Genomic DNA, 19,435 nt, shown 5'->3' with positions numbered 1-19,435 from the left:
AAAAAATATTTAATCGTTTCCGTTCATCCTGTCCTTGTTCAAAGATGATCATGCTTCTGAAGCTCCAGGAGTCAGCGAACAGCATCGAGTCGCCTGAGCGAGATGATCCAACTCTGCAAGCAACGCTATGAGGATTAAAAAAATATATGTGCTGTAAAAAGCACACAAATGATTGGATCAGAACATCCATTTAAAATTATTATCATAGGAATATGGAATATTCTTATTCTAAACATGATTATTTTCCCGTCCGCAACCACGGGTGCTTACTTCCTTCGTTATTTATAAAGGACAATTACCCAACAGCAGCCAAAATTGCACTTTATTTACTCTTTGTAATAACTGGACTTGGGAATCTTGCGGTTCAATTCAGTTCATTGAGAATCGAACAGATCGATAAGGAAATACTGGATTATTTAACCTGTTAAAACAGACGCTTCCTGTTGCCGTTTTGAGAACTTTTTTTTGTGATCTTTGGAAATGTTGATTTTGTAGGATTTTTGTATAGCAAATATCCCGGATTCCGTACGCCGAACACATCATGGAGTCACAAAACCCCTGACTAGTGCTTCCGTCGTTGCCGTTGTTTCCGTCTTTTCTTACTCGACCTTCTCTTTATGCCTTCAACGACCTTCATTTCGCCTCCAGATTAGCAACTGGAATCGATCCCTCTTTTTTTTTTTTTTTTTTTTTTTCAGGATGAGCTCGCATCTCGACTGTTCTTTGACACGTACAAGAAGGAAGAACGTTAAACTTTCAGGTGCTAAATATAAAGTACAATGCCTACATCGATCTGTGCCTGAGCCCCCCCCCCACGCTCCCCACCCCCCCGACTGGCTTGCAGCTACCTTTCTGCTGCTTGAATTCACCTTTCCCAGTATCACTTCCTTTCACCTGGTGTGATGTCACGGTAACGGGATTAGACAGATTTGAAGCGGGGATTGGACCTTTGGTTGTTTTCAGGTGGAAGATGTGTGTGTGTGTGTGTGTGTGTGTAAGTGGGCTGCTAAGGTTGTGTGTGTGTGGACCTAGTTCACAAGATGCTAACATCGCAGATGTTTTGAGATGAAATAATAATGCACGTTTCCTTTATTTTCCCCAAAGCTTTTACTTTCATCGGACCTATCTTTTTTTTATTTTTTATTTTTTTTTACCAAAATCTTTTTTTTTTCACCTTGTTTTTTTCTTATACAAATATTTGTAAAGATGTGTCTTTTGTACATGACATCACTGTTGTAAAGACTGTACATAGCCATCTTGCGTCTGCGACAACAATCACTGAAAAAGGTGAAAATGTAAAGGAAAAATAGGACTTGATTGTTTATGATGAACTTCCTCCAGCAGGAAGAAGGAAAACTTGATTTCTAAACAGATCAAGTCATGTTTTTATGGCGTATGTTTAAGCGTATCACATGTCCAACTTGAGCTATGAACACAATAAAGTCATGCCATTCTTCATCATCTCGTCAGTTACGTCTTGTGTCCACTTGAGGGCGCCAAATAGCTAGAATTTAACTTATGCACAATTAGTAGAGCTACTATATGCATGGGCAGGGTCTTGGGGGGTTATTATAGGGTTATTTGATTGCATGTAAACGTAGCCAATGTACGAACAAGCCGATAATAACCGAAAAAACTGAATATGCTCATATTCCGGTTCATATCAACCCCAATATTAGCTCTGAGTTACTCCTTTTCCAATCGGGATCTCCCAATCCAAAGTAGTATTGATTTGTGTTCTGCGCATGTTCCATTCGAAATGAATCTTGGGACTTTAACAGGAAGTATTAAATTTAAAAACATGGCGGCACGCATAAGTGTACATTTTTGGAGCGAAGAGGTACTACCGGTCCCGGGTCCGGTATGGGGTTTTTCATATTGCTGTTGTTGTTTTTATATACAGGAAGAAGAAGCGGAAATGACGTGTCATGACGTCCGCGCGTCGCTATTTTGATGGGGATTCGTTTGTTTACAATTAGCATGAATGCCGTTAGCTCAGGCATGTAAACGGGTTATGAATGTTCCAGAAACCGGAATATTGACTACATGTAAACGTAAAAATCATGTAAAAATTGTTCTACATGTATGTTGTATTTGTTTTTAATTTATATTTATATACATTTTTACTGACAATTATGAATGAGATGTGTTTTCGGTGAAATTTCCATTTAAAAATCGACCAAAGGCTACACTATATACTATATTATTGTGTATACTAATGTAAGAATATCACAACAAAGACAACAGCAACAGGTATTTTAAAAACAAACACAAGAGAAATGAAAAAATATCGATCGAATCACGCTGGAATCGATCCAATCCTGTTTCCACCCTTGCTATTGATACAGTTGATGTCTGGATCGATCCCACCGCCTCTTCCATCGGATATGGGAATGGGTGGAGTCGCTCTCAGGCCCCCCCAAACCTCATCATAAAGGAGCCCCTACCCTCCAGACACCCTTCATCCTAAGGATTGGCCGTCTCCCAGCACCATGCCAGGCAAGCCCGCACCCAGTGATAAACCCGATCCGGTGGAGGCTCCATCGGCTGCCGAGGGCGGAGAAGCACCGCCCGCCGCCCCTCCTGAGAATAATCCGGAAGGAAGCGCGCCAGGTAAAGTGGAAATGGAGTATAGTCGTGTAGTGGGAATAAACATTGTACTGACGTAATTTAAAGTACTAATACTTAACTTTGACGTACTTTTGACGATAACCAAGGCTGTCACGAGAGACTCGAGACAGTTCACGAGACGATACAGGTCTACGAGATGAGATTTTTTTTTTTACATTATTTTTAAAAAACTACAATGAAAAAAACATATGAAACAGACTTTTAAATTTAACTTAGTCACAAGACAATACCGGTGCATTTCCCCCAAATTATTATACAAACAATATTATTATCAACATTATTTTGAGGCCAAATTAACCACTATTTTTAATAATAGATTATAATGTTTGCCCTAAATATGTTTTTTAAACATTATTTAAACATCATAGAGTCACATTAAATAGACATTAAATAGTAGACATTAAATAAAACCCCTATAGTTGCCATTACAGCCGTATTACCCAATAGTAGACATAATCTAATCTCGTAAAAAATAATAAATTTAAGACATAAATAAGATTAGTGTGTTGCTGTAAATGTTTTATGGGGAAGTGATGTCAGGGTTCAGAGTTGAGTTTCAGTTTAGGATGCTACATATCACCTCTTTGAATGCATTTTCTGAATGCCTTATATTCTTATTTTTGGTTAAATTAGCATTTTTTATGCTAGGAAATGCTTGGTTTAGCATTAATTAATTTCATTACTACTAGTAATATCCATTGAGAATGTATACTGTAGTAAAACATGAGGGTATACTCACATTTGTGAGAAACTGTACCACAATAGATAGATGGGATTAATAAATAGTGTTATTTGGATGTTTACAACAGTGCAAAATATTAGCTACCGGCTATGCCGGAATTCCCAGTGTCCTAAGCTGCTGCTCATTGATGTGCTTTTCAATGCTAGCTGCTGAATGCGATGCTGCTGCAGCTGCTGCAGACGTTCCTGCTGCTGACGGTAAAAACGAGGAGACACACGGCTGCATCTCTACACCAGGTCACAAAATACGTGACCGTTGCTTTATCGACAATACATACTTTAGCTTGTATCCATAGCAACGGTAACATCCAGCTTTTTCCGTCACCAGCAGAAAGCGCTCAGGTTGAGGAGCCACCCGAAGCCCCAGCACCTCCATCTCCTGCAGGTAATGTGGCATGCATTTGTTGTCCTAAAGGCGAACTCCTATAGAGCAGCTGCACACAATAACCCGCACAGAAAGCTTTTGAGATCTTCCAGATTCTGCACCTAGCTTCCTTCCAACTTCCTGCTTCCAAGTCTATTTAATTTAAGTAGGTGTGTTCAATCTAGGTACACTCCCAAATGCTCCAGAGGACTTCCGGATACGTAGGTCCGCGTTTACTGAGCGCAGGCAATCTGCAGCCCATCTAAGGAAGTTGGGATTGCGTTGATGTCAGAGACATCCGAAACATCTTACGGGCTCGTTATGCAAACGTCATTATCTGATGCTTTAGTATCGTTTAACGTGAGAATAAAACACTAACAACATTTATAAGTCAGAAAAGTTGGAAAAGCATAATAGGTACCTAGGTACAACGCCAGGTAATGAATCCATATACACAAATATGTATTTTTGTTATTATTTTACATGTTAGGATTTCAGCACTCTCTAGTTGTTTCTATGTTTTGAAAAAAAAAACGAATTCTTCCCATTCATGGAAATGCTTATCTGCAGTTCCCACCAGTGCTCCATTAGAAGTATGCGTAGAAGATGTGAACGACTCCAGCCTCACCATCAAGTGGAAGACGCCAAACACCATCGGGGAATCCGGCCTGGATGGATACACCGTTGAGTACTGCAAGGATGGAAGTAAACCCGCCCACACACTCCGTGCCGCACCTGTCCCCCGTGGGTGTCATGAGGTCAGATCCACTCGTAGCCGCGTAGGGGCCATAAGCGGCAGGCAGCAATTTGCCGGCTGTCTTTGTACCTCCTGACACCACATTTAGATGTGCTCGTTTGCTCGGATGACAACATGCCTCCTGACATTTCATCATGCCTGCTGAAGTCATCCTTATGTTGTTTGTAAACATGTCGACAGGCAGTAAAAACAATTTATACTCATTAATCTAAGTGGCATAAATTGATGATTTTATTTATTACTCCTCATAACACAACATAACCGTTGTTACCCTGCAGCAACAGACTGGGTGGTGGCTAACCAGGAGCTGACGCTGGCTAACTGCTACTGCATCAAGGACCTGACAGCAGGTGATATGCTACTTGTGCGTGTGGTGGCTGTCAACGCCGGCGGTCGCAGTGAACCTGGCACGCTCGCCCAGGCCGTGCCAGTCCGGGATGTTGTAGGTAAGTAGCAGCCAAAAATGCCTGAGCAATAATTTTGAAAGGATTGCATGGAAAAGTTGATATTATTATATAAAGCAGGGGTCTCAAACTCAATTTACTTGGGGGCCACTGGAGCCCGGGTCTGGGTGAGACTCCTCCCCAAAAAAACGCATTTATTAAAAACAAAAATTTTTAAAAAACTTCGCTTTGGTTCCAATTTTCTAAAAGAAAAGCTCTGATAAAACGTATGAAAAAAAAAATGCATTTATTAAAAACAAAAAAATTAAAAAAACTTCGCTTTGGTTCCAATTTTCTACAAGAAAAGCTCTGATAAAACATTCCACTGTTCTCAAATATCTTGCTTTTTATTTTTCTGCACAAAATAAGATGAAAAATAAATAAACAAATCAAGAATAAAGAAAATCAATCAATCAGTAATAAATAAATATAATAATAATAATAATAAAAACTTAAGAAACCACATATAGTTGGTGGGTAGACAAATTATTTTTTTCAGATTAAAATGAACAAAGCATTATTAGAGCCCTGTAGACATGACAAAACACGACTATAGTCACGTTTATACTCTTTTTATTTACAACATATTGCGCAACTGCAGGGTCTCGAGACACATGCTAACTCGCAAACTAGAGAGCTAGCGACCTAAACGGTAGCCTTCAAGTTATTTCCTTTCAACTTAAATAGCCAAAAACTTACCACTTCCACACGGATAGGGAGGATAACTATTAACAGTTATTTAACCTTTAACATGAACATGAATCAAACGTAATAATTTTTTTCTGGGTACATGATACCATACAGCATCCATATCAAACTTGCGCGGGCCGCACGAACATTAAACTTTCATATCAAGACGGGGGCCTCAAACTAGGGTCCTGCGGGCCACATTTGGCCCACGGGCCACGTGTTTAAGACCCCTGATATAAAGTATACTAGTTTTCATTGAATGTCCTTTTTTGAAAATACTAATGTTGAATGGAGGCGGGTCATTCAAATGATTTTCACCACCTTAAAACTTGGCACAAACTTGTATATATAAATATGAGGAATGTCATCTGGATATATATCGGATATAGACGTTCAACCTAAATATATCGGGATGCAGGTTTTTGGTTCATATCGCCCAGCCTTAGTAGGCGGCTGTTGCAGCTCGAGATGGACCGCACAGATGGACGTACATTAATCCAAGATGGTGCTGACAGGACCTTTCGTTAGCAATGAATCACACTTTTCTCTCTTGTCTTAAGTAACATACAAGTAACCGTACATACTGTCTCCTTATTAATAGCGATGGAGTTTTCATCCCGTTGAAATTTTTGCTCCGCCCGGTGTCAAGATGGCATTTAAGATAAAGGAGAGCCAGTGTGGTTCATGTCATCAATGTGATGGTTTTAAACCCTCGTCATGTGCTAGATTCATGATGCCATGTGTTCAGATCAGGGTGCTTTGCACCTCCAAACATCAGTGTAGGTTTACTTGCACGTTACCTTTGCATGTTCTTGACTTTTGGGGGTAGACGGGACCACAATTGTGTTGGGATGACTGGTCCTGAATGAATATGAATATATTAATGAATGAATATATTATATTGTGATGCAAAAAAAAACCCAAAAAACAGTTTTTTTCTATTGTTGAGGTACATCAACATGCCTGGAAAATACGTCATGTATCCTTAATCCTTTTTTATTTTATTTTATTTTATTTTATTTTATTTTATTTTATTTTATTTTATTTTATTTTATTTTGGCAAATATATGAAACATTACAGTGCATTTCTTACATCAATCAAAATATAACTTTCCATTATTTACATGTGTATTCAACTATCAGTCTTGTTTTCTCCTGTTATTATTATCATTGTAATATTATTATTATTATCATTATCATTATTGTTATAATCTTTATCACTATTACCATTATTATTGTTATTGTTATCCCCATTATTATAATCATCATTAATATTACCATTTTCATCATTATAGTTGCAACAATTTTTTGAATTTTTTTTAAAAATTATTTAATTTTACAGACTTCATTGCTTCTTGCAGAGCGCTGTATCATTCCATCTGTTGTTTTCGGAAATCCGCTGTATTTGTGCTTTTATTGTCAATTAATTAACCACTTTCTTTTACCGTCATTGACTTTCTATTGAAGGCGCTCGTTAGCATACAGTGGAACATCGGTTAGCATCTGCTCCGGTCAGCGTTTGTTTTGGTTTAGGATTACATTTCACACCACAATTTTTGCCTCCGCGTTCGTAACCGGCATGACTCGATCAGGGTTTTATGCCGATTCCGAAACAGATCCCGTTTTGACTGATGATCCCCGGCCCTCCGAAATCTCACCGCATTTTAACACGCTATTCCCGCCAGATCATTTCCGTGGGATGTGCGGTCAGTTAAGCGACGGCCGCATTAACTTGTCCCACTGAAGGACAGCTCACCGTCTCTGAGCGTATATATTTCCTGTTTGGGGTTCGGGTATCTGCAAACAAACAGGAACTTTTTAGTGGACAGATGCAGTCCTGCCACTAGGCCTGCCCCGAAACACGAGCCTAATTGATGGATTGCGGGCGGCTTGTGGGAGTTAAATTCAGCTGTGCTTGAGCGACGCTGTCCTCACCGCACATCGGTCACAAGTACAAGTACTTCATTTCATCGAATCTATATGTTCTACATACACTGAAACTTCTGATTGAGACACATTGAAACACATCTCGTGAACGTTAGGAAGTTGGTTGAAGTGCAGGGATTTGTGTTAGATCCAAAAGTGGAGTTGGACCTCGTGGTTGTGGTTTCAGAAGCTGATTCCGTAGCAGGAAAGGGGGGGGGCATGAGTCCGACAGATGAGCCAAATTGTTGTCAGGAATTGTGTGAGATTCAACTGAGACGCTAGAAGGAGTCGGATGGACAAGATGTTGACAGGTCGGAGGACACAAGGAGCCAGAAGTCGCTAGTTTTATATATCTTGTCAACCAATGTGCTGCTTATGTAAAACACGGAAGGGACGCTGTCGGCCTAAACCAAGTCATCGGGCGATGTACAACTAAACCACAATCAGTTCAACGTCTCACAGTCACAGCAGTTTTGTGTAACTCTCCATGACATCACTTGAGTGAGGGAAAAGTGATGACATCGTCCTCCCGCTGTATTTGAATGACAGCAGGGATCAAATGCTGGTGTCATTTAGGTCTGTCTCATTTCCAAAACTATTTTGAGAGCTGTCCGACTTACAGCAGGGTCATCTTCTCTGACAAAGTACTCCACTTTGCATTAGTGCAGTGATCATCAAATACGTTTTTTTGGAGTAATTGCGTTAAAGTGATAAAAAACGCCATACGTCTAACGTCATATCACCTCATACGAGGTACATTATTTAAAAAAAAAAAACCTTCAACTGTATTATGGAAAGCAGGAAGTGAACAAAAAAATAATAAAAATAACTAAATAAAAAAAACTTAAATTATATTAGGAAAGCAGGAAGTGAACAAATAAACAGTTACTAATTGTAAAACTACCAGATGGAAAGGTAGGATTTAATAAGCTTTGCTTCTTCCTACTCCTTTTGGACATGTGGAACTGGGAACTGATTATGGGATCCACTCAATTGTAATCTAATCTATACCAAAATAAATAAAAATAAAAAAATAATAAAAATAAAAAAATAAATTAAAAAAAACATAAATTATATTAGGAAAGCAGGAAGTGAACAAATGTAACAGTTACTGATTGTAAAAGTAACAGATGGAGGGGTAGGATTTAATAAGCTTTGCTTCTTCCTACTCCTTTTGGACATGTGGAACTGGGAACTGATTATGGGATGCACTCAATTGTAATCTAATCTATACCAAAATAAATAAAAATAAAAAAATAATAATAATAAAAATAAAAAAATAATAAAAAAAAAACTAAGTTATATTAGGAAAGCAGGAAGTGAACAAATGTAACAGTTACTGATTGTAAAAGTACCAGATGGAGGTGTAGGCTTTAATAAGCTTTGCTTCTTCCTACTCCTGGCTGGAGACTGGTGGAGGGATTATGTCCCACAGCTGTTTTTCCGGTGGAGCTGGAAGAGGTGGCCTGGGACAGGGAAGTCTGGGCTTCCCTGCTGAGACTGCTGCCCCCATTACCCTGACCCGGATAAGCGGAGGCAAATGGAATGTTACATGTAGGCAAGTTATATGTAGTATTCAGGCCACTAGGTGTTACTAATGTTGCGCTGATGAGACGTGACATTAGATTAGATTACCTTAACATAGCATGTCCGACAAGACATACTGAAAACTCCCCCTCCCGTTTGGTGTGGATGTGGTAAATTTGCATCTTCTTTTTTTGCCCTTCCACATTTGAAAACACTCTCTTAAAGGGGAACTGCATTGAATTTTGCCCATCATTCGCAATCCTAATATGAAACATGAACATATATTTTCTTTTTTTTTGGGATGCACATATTTCGGCTGTGAAGCCATCTAAAGAAAACCTCGAACAAGGATGCATGGTTTGATAAACATGCTGTGATGCTTTAGCATATGTACACGTACACTGACGATAACGTGTAATAGTTAATGACATTATCTTGTCATATTTTGACGATTTAAAACAGTTCTTTTCAAGGCATTACAGTATATTAAATACTTTATTATAAATATCATGCTTCTGCTGGTTACGGCCATGTTGTTCGGTCTAGAGACAGTGCCACTGAGGCAGAACTGGAGGTAGCAGAGTTGAGGATGCTGAGGTTCACATTGGGAGTGACCGGGATGGATAGGATCAGGAAGGAGTACATCAAGGAGGGACATTACATGTTAGAGGCCTTGGAGATGAAGTCACAGAGACCAGACTGAGATGGTTGGGAAGTGGAGGTAGCAGAGATGAGGATGCTGAAGTTCTTATGAGAGTGACCAGGATGGATAGGATCAGGAAGGAGTACATCAAGGAGGGACATTACATGTTAGAGGCCTTGGAGATGAAGTCAGAGAGACCAGACTGAGATGGTTGGGAAGTGGAGGTAGCAGAGATGAGGATGCTGAAGTTCTTATGGGAGTGACCAGGATGGATAGGATCAGGAAGGAGTACATCAAGGAGGGACATTACATGTTAGAGGCCTTGGAGATGAAGTCAGAGAGACCAGACTGAGATGGTTGGGAAGTGGAGGTAGCAGAGATGAGGATGCTGAAGTTCTTATGGGAGTGACCAGGATGGATAGGATCAGGAAGGAGTACATCAAGGAGGGACATTACATGTTAGAGGCCTTGGAGATGAAGTCACAGAGACCAGACTGAGATGGTTGGGAAGTGGAGGTAGCAGAGATGAGGATGCTGAAGTTCTTATGGGAGTGACCAGGATGGATAGGATCAGGAACGAATACATCAGAGGGAGGAGGTTGCATGGAGGAGATTGATTTGACCCCTGAAGAGAAAGACTCCTTCAAGCGATGTAAATAGAATGTGTGGAACTGTTACGTGAGTGCGTACTATCACCCTCGCTGTAAAAATACACCTCACCTCTGGTTGACTCACACATTAGCTATCGCTGATGGGACAAGCGGAGTGTGATGATAAATGAGCAGAAGATAAACTCGACTTTGTCTTGCAGCACGTCCAAAAATCAAAGTGCCTCGCAATCTCCGCAACCGCTTTGTCAAACAAGTCGGAGAGCAAATCAACCTGGTCATCCCGTTCCTTGTGAGCTTAAATTTCACACTGAAAATACTGTAATTAATTACCCGACATGTTTTAATTCATTTTGTTTATCCGTACATTTAGGGAAAGCCCAAACCTGCGGTGTCCTGGCTGAAGGACGGTCAGCCTTTGAGCCCCAAGAGGGTCAACATCAGGAACACTGACAAGGACAGCATCCTATTTATTCGTGGTTCCCAGAGGGAGGACTCGGGTGTTTACGAGATGACTGTTAAGGTGGACAGCTTTGAAGACAAAGCCGCCATCACCCTTCAGATTGTCGGTGAGGTACACACGGTGCACACACGTTGGCGCATTGGCAAATTCACACATTGACATACTGGGACTTGTTAACACACGTACATAAATGTCACATGACTTGGTTTGTTCCAAAAGTAACAACACACTTGCTAATATACATTGCTAACACTGCTAACAACAGCGTCCATTGTCCTAGACCAGGGGTCTCAAACTCAATTTACTTGGGAGCCACTGGAGCTAGGGTCTGGGTGGGACTGGGCCGCATCAGGTTTTCAAAAAAAACGCATTTATTAAAAACTGAAAAATTAATTCGATTTTCTACAATAAAAGCTCTGATAAAACATTCCACTGTTCTCAAATATCTTACTTTTTATTTTTCTACACAAAATAAGATGAAAAATAAATAAACAAATCAAGAATAAAGAAAATCAATCAATCAGTAATAAATAAATATAATAATAATAATAAAAACTTAAGAAACCACATATACTAGTTGGTGGGTAGACAAATGATTTTTTTCAGATTAAAATGAACAAAGCATTATTAGAGCCCTGTAGACATGACAAAACACGACTATAGTCACATTTATACTCTTTTTATTTACAACATATTGCGCAACTGCAGGGTCTTGAAACACATGCTAACTCGCAAACTAGAGAGCTAGCCACCTAAACGGTAGCCTTCAAGTTATTTCCTTTCAACTTAAATAGCCAAAAACTTACCACTTCCACACGGATAGGGAGGATAACTATTAACAGTTATTTAACCTTTAACATGAACATGAATCAAACGTAATAATTTTTTCTGGGTACATGATACCATACAGCATCCATACCAAACTTGCGCGGGCCGCACTGACAATAAACTTTCATATCAAGGCGGGGGCCTCAAACTAGTGTCCTGCAGGCCACATTTGGCCCGCGGGCCGCGTGTTTGAGACCCCTGTCCTAGACTGTACTGTAGATCTCGGCAATATGCTAAACCAGTGGTTCCCAAACCTTCATGACCCCCTGTCATAATGCCCCCCCGCCCCAATATACTTTGTATTCTCAACCCACAGAGCTGCCTGGTCCTCCTGCTAGCGTTAAGCTGGTGGACTGCTGGGGCTTCAATGCCGCACTGGAATGGACGCCTCCCAAGGACAACGGCAACGCAGAGATCACTGGGTACATAGTCCAGAAGGCGGACAGGAAGACTGGGGTATGAGCTCACACGTGACTTGCTATTGTTACTTCCTGTTGCAAGATAATAGTAATGATGTCATATCTGACATATCTGCAAACATATAGACAAACAACCATTCACACTCACATTCATACCTATGGACAATTTGGAGTCGCTAATTAAACTAGCATGTTTTTGGAATGTGGGAGGAAACCGGAGTACCCGGAGAAAACCCACACATGCACGGGGAGAACATGCAAACTCCACACAGAGGGTGGGATTGAACTCGGGTCTTCTAGCTGTGAGGTCTGTGCGCTAACCACTTGAACACCGTGCAGCCCCTCATTGGAAGTGTGTTGATGTAATGACTCCACGTCATCCCGCCCCCCAGGACTGGTTCACGGTGCTGGAACACTACCACAGGCTTTCTGCCACCGTCTCTGACCTCATCATGGGAAACTCGTATTCCTTCAGAGTTTTTTCCGTGAACAAAGTGGGTGTCAGTGAGTTGAGTGCCATCACAAAGGACGTGGCTACAATCCAGAAGACAGGTACATATTCCCATTTTGTTCCAGAAGGTATATTATTTTTCCATGTGGTCAAGGGTCTGTACTCGTATTGTATTGATATTTTCACAGGTATTGTGTACAAGCCACCAGAGTACCCGGAGCACGACTTCAGCGAGGCGCCCAAATTCACCACACCGCTCAATGACCGGGCGGCTACTGTTGGATACACCACCAAGCTTCTATGCTCCGTCCGTGGATGTCCCAAGGTCAGTCAGCCTCTAACCAAGTCTGTCGTTCCATTCTATCCTCATGTCATTTCATCATCACATAGAATTATATGGGAGCTGTTGTTGAGGTTTTAAACGCAGGATGCCCAGTGGGATATATTGTGGTCATCTACTAGGCATGCTTTTCCCAATATTTTGTCTCATCCTGCGTAAAATGTCTCTTTTGTTTTGTTGCTTATGCTGCTTATGTGTCCATGTTTCCCATCAGGATTGTGATTGATGGGGAAAAAAGTCCATGACTGATTATTTGTCCTTGGCTTTTCACCACGGATTCAGGCAAATCAAATCGGAAAACCCAAATCCAGTATGGAACAGGGAGCTGGGTCTGGTGTTGACCCGGGTGTTTAGGAAACATAGCCAGACCAGTACAAGCTTGGATTAAGGTGGATTGCTGTGTTTTGGTTAAAGGACCAGAGTAACGAGTCACACCCCTGAAACAAAACATCTATGAATGTCTAAATCAGGGGTCTCAAACTCAATTTACTTGGGGGCCACTGGAGCTAGGGTCTGGGTGAGACTGGGCCGCATCAGGTTTTCCAAAAAAAAAACCCAAAAAACGCATTTATTAAAAACAAAAATATACAAACTTTTTCAGTGCTTTCGTTCCGATTTTCTAGAATAAAAGCACTGATAAAACATTCCACTGTTCTCAAATATCTTAATTTTTATTTTTCTCCACAAAATAAGATGAAAAATAAATAAACAAATCAAGAATAAAGAAAATCAATCAGTAATAAATAAATAGAATAATAATAATAAAAACTTAAGAAACCACATATAGTTGGTGGGTAGAAAAAATGATTTTTTTCAGATTAAAATGAACAAAGCATTATTAGAACCCTGTAGACATGACAAAACACGACTATAGTCACATTTATACTCTTTTTATTTACAACATATTGCGCAACTGCAGGGTCTTGAGACACATGCTAACTCGCTAACTAGAGAGCTAGCCACCTAAACGGTAGCCTCCAAGTTATTTCCTTTCAACTTAAATAGCCAAAAACTTACCACTTCCACACGGATAGGGAGGATAACTATTAACAGTTATTTAACCTTTAACATGAACATGAATCAAACGTAATAATTTTTTCTGGGTACATGATACCATACAGCATCCATATCAAACATTAAACTTTCATATCAAGGCGGGGGCCTCAAACTAGTGTCCTGCGGGCCACATTTGGTGTAGTAGTATCCCACCCAAGCATATAGAGGCCTGGTCTCCTATCTTACGACAAAGATGGAGTCAGAGTGTGTTGGAAGCTCAGCAGGGACAACATAATGATAACAGAATACTTTGTTGTCCTGTCATGGTTAAGTGGAGATGTTACTTTACTAAGGGGGGGGGGTGCTATTTTTGTCACTACGCTGTCGCACGGTTATCAGTGCCTGATGGCGAATTTCCTAGCACGCTCTGTAAATGCTCTCTGAAAACGCTAGCTCAGGGGTGGGCAAACTAATTTTTAATTCAATTTAATTTATTTTATGCGGTTTGATGTTTAAATAGATTTACTTATTATTGTATTGAGTGGTGGACTCGTATAGAGCAACGACACACAATAACCAGCAGATCTTCCAGAATCGGCACCTACGTATTCCCAGCTGTATTTCCTTGGATTTGGTCTGTTTTGGTTGGTCCCTCTTAGCTTGTACTTAAACCGTAGAAGAAATTCTTCTCACAACGGTCACTGTGAAGTCATAGTAAACCGATCCCAAACTTCCAAATGCGGAAATGTTATTTATTTTTCATTCCTGTATTCAATTTCTTGGCTCCCGGGCCTGAGTTTGACACGTGTGCTCTAGATTATAACAGATATTAGAACCAAGATGGCAGCGGTAGCTAAGGTCAAAGGTTGAGCCTGTACGTACGTGTTCCTCGTCAGCGCTCCGCCAGTCACAGCGGGATTCCCACTAATGACCACCAGTGCCACATGCTGCAGAAAGCCGGGGTCAAGGGTCGTAGCTCCATATTTTTTTTGGTGTTATTTTCCAAACTACTTTTCTTTAGAGCTAAAAATGTGCTTATTTGGACTAACATTTGACTAGCATGTGTTGCTATTTGCATTCAAAATAATGTTATCTTCTCTTGGTGGACATACAGTAGGATCAGAAAGTATGGAGGACAGCATTATTGTCCAGCATGAATATAAATTGTAATATGAATAGATGTTTTGTAGCCTTTTGGGACAGCTGTGCTGTAATTGAATATGCATGAAGCCCGACTATGACTTTCCAGTAGAAAATGCACACGGAAATGCAGAGTGGTACATTCCTGGTGTCAAGAACAGTTTCAAGTTACTCCCACTGTACTGGACAGTAACCCTCTCCAAGGACTGATGGGGCTCCTGGGGCGACTGGTCGGGTAAGATCCCGACAGGGAGTTCATAAATTAACTCTTGTTCTTTCTTCTCAGCCTAAGATCGAGTGGCTTAAAAACAAGATGGTCATTGGTGATGACCCCAAGTTTCGTCAGATCTCCAACCAGGGAATTTGCTCCCTGGAGATCCGCAAGCCTTGCAGCTTTGATGGGGGAGTCTACACGTGCAGAGCGAAGAACGAGCAAGGAGAAGCCACCGTCTCCTGCAAGCTGGAGGTCAAACGTACGTGCAAAGAAAAGTCAATTAACCCTTGGATGCACGAGTGACTGGACCCTACACTCTTCCATAAGTGGCTCAAAAATTACCAATACTAGAATCAATGCCTTTTTATACCAATTTGGCCATTTTGGTTAGGAATAATCACTTGTATGATATTTAGTATTATATTTAGGAGTTGATAAGAATCAAAGGTTCCTATTGGATTCCATAGAAAATGCATGCAGGTCATTTTTGACCCACTTATGGAAGGTTGGGGTAGTAACACAAAAACTAAAATTTCTTAAAATGTATAAAAGGTACGTTGAAAATGTGATGGCTTGATATCAAAAACATTTTTTTGAGGAACCCCTGGAATATGAAATGATGAAAAATTTTCATTACAAAGATATTTCAAGAAAACAACCTGACCGGGTCATTTTTGACCCACTTATGGAAGGTTGGGGTAGTAACACAAAAACAAAAATTTCTTAAAATGTATAAAAGTTAAAAATGTGAATGGCATGATATCAAAAACATGTTTTTTGAGGAATACCTGGAATATGAAATGATAAAAAAAAATTTAATTACAAAGATATTTCAAGAAAACAACCTGACCGGGTCATTTTTGACCCACTTATGGAAGGTTTTGTTAGTAACACAAAAACAAAAATTTCTTAAAATGTATAAAAGGTAAGTTAAAAATGTGAATGTCATGATATCAACATGTTTTTGAGGAATACCTGGAATATGAAATTATAAAAAAAAAATTTATTACAAAGATATTTCAAGAAAACAACCTGACCGGGTCATTTTTGCCCCACTTATGCATCTAAGGGTTAAGAAAACCACATCATATGATATTTTAAACCAAATTCCAAATATACTAAAATGCTGTTTCTTTTCATAACAGAAGTTATTCTGGCGGAGGCTGACAAGGAGAAGGGCAAATGAAGCAACACTTAAACCTTCAGAGGTAAGGTCGGAAATGAATGATTTGTGTAATACACAATAGCGCAGACTTCCTTATATGGGCATGGCTGTAAGCCAGATAAGATCTCTGCCTTCCCCCAAAGCAAAATTGATTCTAGTATGGGTCATTTTTGACCCACTTATGGAAGAGTGTAGGGTCCACTCACTCATGCATCTAAGGGTTAATCACTCCATGACTGATCTTGAATGCATCCTCAGTGTGTCGGGATGCGTTCACACCTGTATTTCCATCTGCACGCGTGCGGTCAGATCACATTACAAAAGGAGCGCCGTCATTCCACGTGTGAACCGCAGCCTCTGGATGACATGATTAACAGTGTGCCTCTCGGTATGGTATCCTGTGGACCCTCAAGCTGGACTTGGTGTGGTCTCTCAAGGTGAAAACAAGGGATTAGTCAAGGAGAACCTTTGGGTCAGGAAGGGGTTTATGGTGGGGGTGCGGGATGATGTCAGTGCTGCACTCCGACACTGTGACACACAGTATCCACATTAGCTAGCCAATAAAATGGTAACTATATATACTATGTATAGAAGCTCCCTGTATGCACACTCTATAATGCTACACAAACAACCGCTTACTTACACAACATAAACACTGTCAAATCTTCCACAAAAGAGTGCAGCTGAGCAGGATAGTGGGTAGGTGTACCTTGGCATGCCCATATAAGGAAGTCCGGCTCACTGCTGCGTCACAGGGAGCCTCTCTTAAACCAAGCATTCATCCCAAACTTCTTTCAGGATTTGCTTCCAAATGCGCAAACTTCCTTATCTGAAATTTTGCCATTGTTAAAATTATAACATTTAAAGGAATAGTTTGGATTTTTTTTTCCCCATCCCCATCAGCAGTGTAGTCAATCATCAATCATCTTTGTTGTGTACATATTTTGTTCAGTTAAGCTTGCTTTTCAAAAAATTTATTATTTTTAATCTTTTTTTTAGGGTGCTGGGAAGGGTGACTGACAGGAAAAAGGTTATGCAACAGCGTTTACATGAAAATGAAGAAAAACTCTCCATCCACACCACCGCAGTCTCATTTTGCTGAATGTTGATTATTATTCTAGTTTGTCCAACTTCAGCTTGAATGCACAATGATATTTCTGCCATTATCAGGTTGTTATGCTGTCATTTGTAACGCTCAATAAAATAGTCAAATCTTTGGACAACTTCACAACTCGCGTTTTTCTATTTCACAATGCATTTATTTCTTGTCTTGTCATATTAACCGAAGCCATGAATGAAAAGCTGCTTTGTCCTTTTGCAATGTTCAACACCCCCACTCCACTTTTTTTTTTTAACAACCAGTTAAAACCAGTTTTTTAACAACTCGACTTTAACAAGCAGTGTCCTTGCGGCGCTAACACAGATATATACAACATGTCAATATCTCAGTTTTAACGTTGTTGGTGGCTTTTTCAGCTACTAGTGGTGGGCAAAACCGTTCATTTCAGTGAACCGGATAATTACGGTTCAACTCAGTAAAAAGATCCGTTCATTTCGGTCAATTGGTTGTTAGCCCTGAAGGACAGAGACTGAGAGATTGACCGACACCATCGGTGAGCTTGTTCATTCCGTTCACAAAAAAGAACTACTTCTTTTGACTGACACGCCACTAGTCAGCAAGTGTTTTATCTTGGTCAATGACGTGTATAGGCTTATTACTCTTGGCTTTTTTTCCCAGAATAATGTTCTTTCAATATTTGGAGGGCTTTTCTTCCATCATGTCGAATCTTTTCCGTCGAAAATGAGCTGTGGCGCCATTAATGCCGGCGTTCCTCTGGTCGCCATTTTTGTATACTTCAAATGTTCATGCGGTCTTTTGTTCAGCTTAATTCTTAGCTCTTAATACTTCACGACACTCCCGTTGATATTTTCATCGTTTACTTATCACCGACTTGACTAAAATCTCCCACCGTGAGCCTCAAGCAGATATTTATTAACCATTCCAGGCAGACTGCAGTCAAGAAAACAACACAGAAGCTCGGCTTCCGCATCACAATTTTGGCGCCGTTAAAATACGTCACTTCCTTGTTACAGCACATCACAAAATAAGAGCTTATATAAAACAAGTAAAGGCGTCCTCTCACAATGTTTAACAATCAGAATCAGAAATCACGTACTAGTTAAACCAGCTTAAATAATAAATAAAGATATAGTGACTTTGGTAAAATAACCAAAGCAATAAAAGTACAACTGTGGATACTGACTTATTGGAGACGTTTGGGGCTGGTTGAAGACAAAGACGAGCCTGTCAGTGTGGATTATAGCGACCTCGAGTGGTAAAAAAGAAGATTGCATCTTACACCCTCACATTCCCTTATTTATTGCATGGCAGGAATCTATTGGAATTCCATTGGGTCCTGCCCTTTTCCCTGACTTCCCTGACAACCAGCTTCTGGTTGTCTCCTGCTGTTCCGATGCGATGTGCCCTCTCCAGTACCAACGTGCGTGGCAAAGCCAAGTCGAGCACCTCCGGAATCCATTTTTTCCGGGAAGGAGACCATCTGCGCCTTCTGGTAAGTTCACAAACCTCAAGTTATCTGACTCAACTGGAGATGATTTGTCAAGAGGAATGGTCAAAAGTACCTTATTTTATTTATTTTATTTATTTTATTTATTTTATTTATTTTATTTATTTTATTTATTTATTTCTTTTTATTTATTATATTTATTTTATTTATTTATATATTGATTTATTATATTTATTTTATTTATTTATTTATATTATATTTATTTCTGCAAAAGGATGATCATTTTTCTGTCGGGGTGCCCAAATTTAGGCACCTGCCTACTTTTGTTTAAATAATTATTGCACCCTTTCGTAAATCCTATAAATCCCATTCCACTTCTCATCTATCCCTGTGTTGATCTGCTATATGAAATATTGAACGGGAATGGCCGACCCAAATATTTACATCATTTATGAAGTAAAATCTTGAAAATTATCAGGGGTGCCCAAACTTTTTCATACCACTGTATATGTGCACTGCAGTTGTGTACCCCAGCACCCCAGTACCCCCTTATAGAAGATG

At 40.0% G+C, this 19,435-nt stretch overlaps 2 protein-coding genes across 9 annotated transcripts in view; both read left to right on the top strand.

Moving 5' to 3' along the window:
- The window catches only part of LOC131136692 (neuron navigator 1-like), a 53,342-nt gene extending 51,884 nt beyond the window's left edge, over nucleotides 1–1,458 (top strand). For all 5 annotated transcript variants that reach the window (XM_078798261.1, XM_078798259.1, XM_078798262.1 and 2 more), the window contains one exon: nucleotides 45–1,458. In XM_078798261.1, coding sequence (XP_078654387.1) covers nucleotides 45–131 — 87 coding nt within the window. In that variant the 3' untranslated portion in view covers nucleotides 132–1,458. The remainder of the gene's footprint in view (nucleotides 1–44) is intronic.
- Nucleotides 1,459–1,691: 233 nt separating this feature from the next.
- mybpha (myosin binding protein Ha) lies at nucleotides 1,692–17,561 on the top strand. Of its 4 annotated transcripts, XM_078797672.1 has the most exons (14): nucleotides 1,692–1,861; nucleotides 2,349–2,613; nucleotides 3,520–3,570; nucleotides 3,701–3,757; nucleotides 4,307–4,441; nucleotides 4,772–4,939; nucleotides 10,534–10,622; nucleotides 10,704–10,899; nucleotides 11,938–12,077; nucleotides 12,433–12,592; nucleotides 12,680–12,816; nucleotides 15,254–15,440; nucleotides 16,327–16,389; nucleotides 17,346–17,561. In XM_078797672.1, exons 2-13 carry the CDS (start codon nucleotides 2,493–2,495, stop codon nucleotides 16,365–16,367), a joined length of 1,482 nt encoding a protein of 493 aa, XP_078653798.1. In that variant the 5' UTR covers nucleotides 1,692–1,861; nucleotides 2,349–2,492; the 3' UTR covers nucleotides 16,368–16,389; nucleotides 17,346–17,561. The 4 variants fall into 4 exon arrangements, with proteins under 4 accessions (XP_078653798.1, XP_078653797.1, XP_078653795.1 ...); XM_078797671.1 differs by having other exon boundaries at nucleotides 3,704–3,757; nucleotides 12,433–12,816; XM_078797669.1 differs by having other exon boundaries at nucleotides 12,433–12,816.
- Nucleotides 17,562–19,435: the final 1,874 nt, after the last annotated feature.

This window comes from Doryrhamphus excisus, linkage group LG17 (genome assembly GCF_037039965.1).
Source record: "Doryrhamphus excisus strain RoL-2023G ecotype Guam linkage group LG17, RoL_Dexc_Guam_v1.1, whole genome shotgun sequence".
Classification (NCBI taxonomy): domain Eukaryota; kingdom Metazoa; phylum Chordata; class Actinopteri; order Syngnathiformes; family Syngnathidae; genus Doryrhamphus; species Doryrhamphus excisus.
Note: the sequence above shows the minus strand (reverse complement) of the source record. Positions and strands in the feature narration are given on the sequence as shown.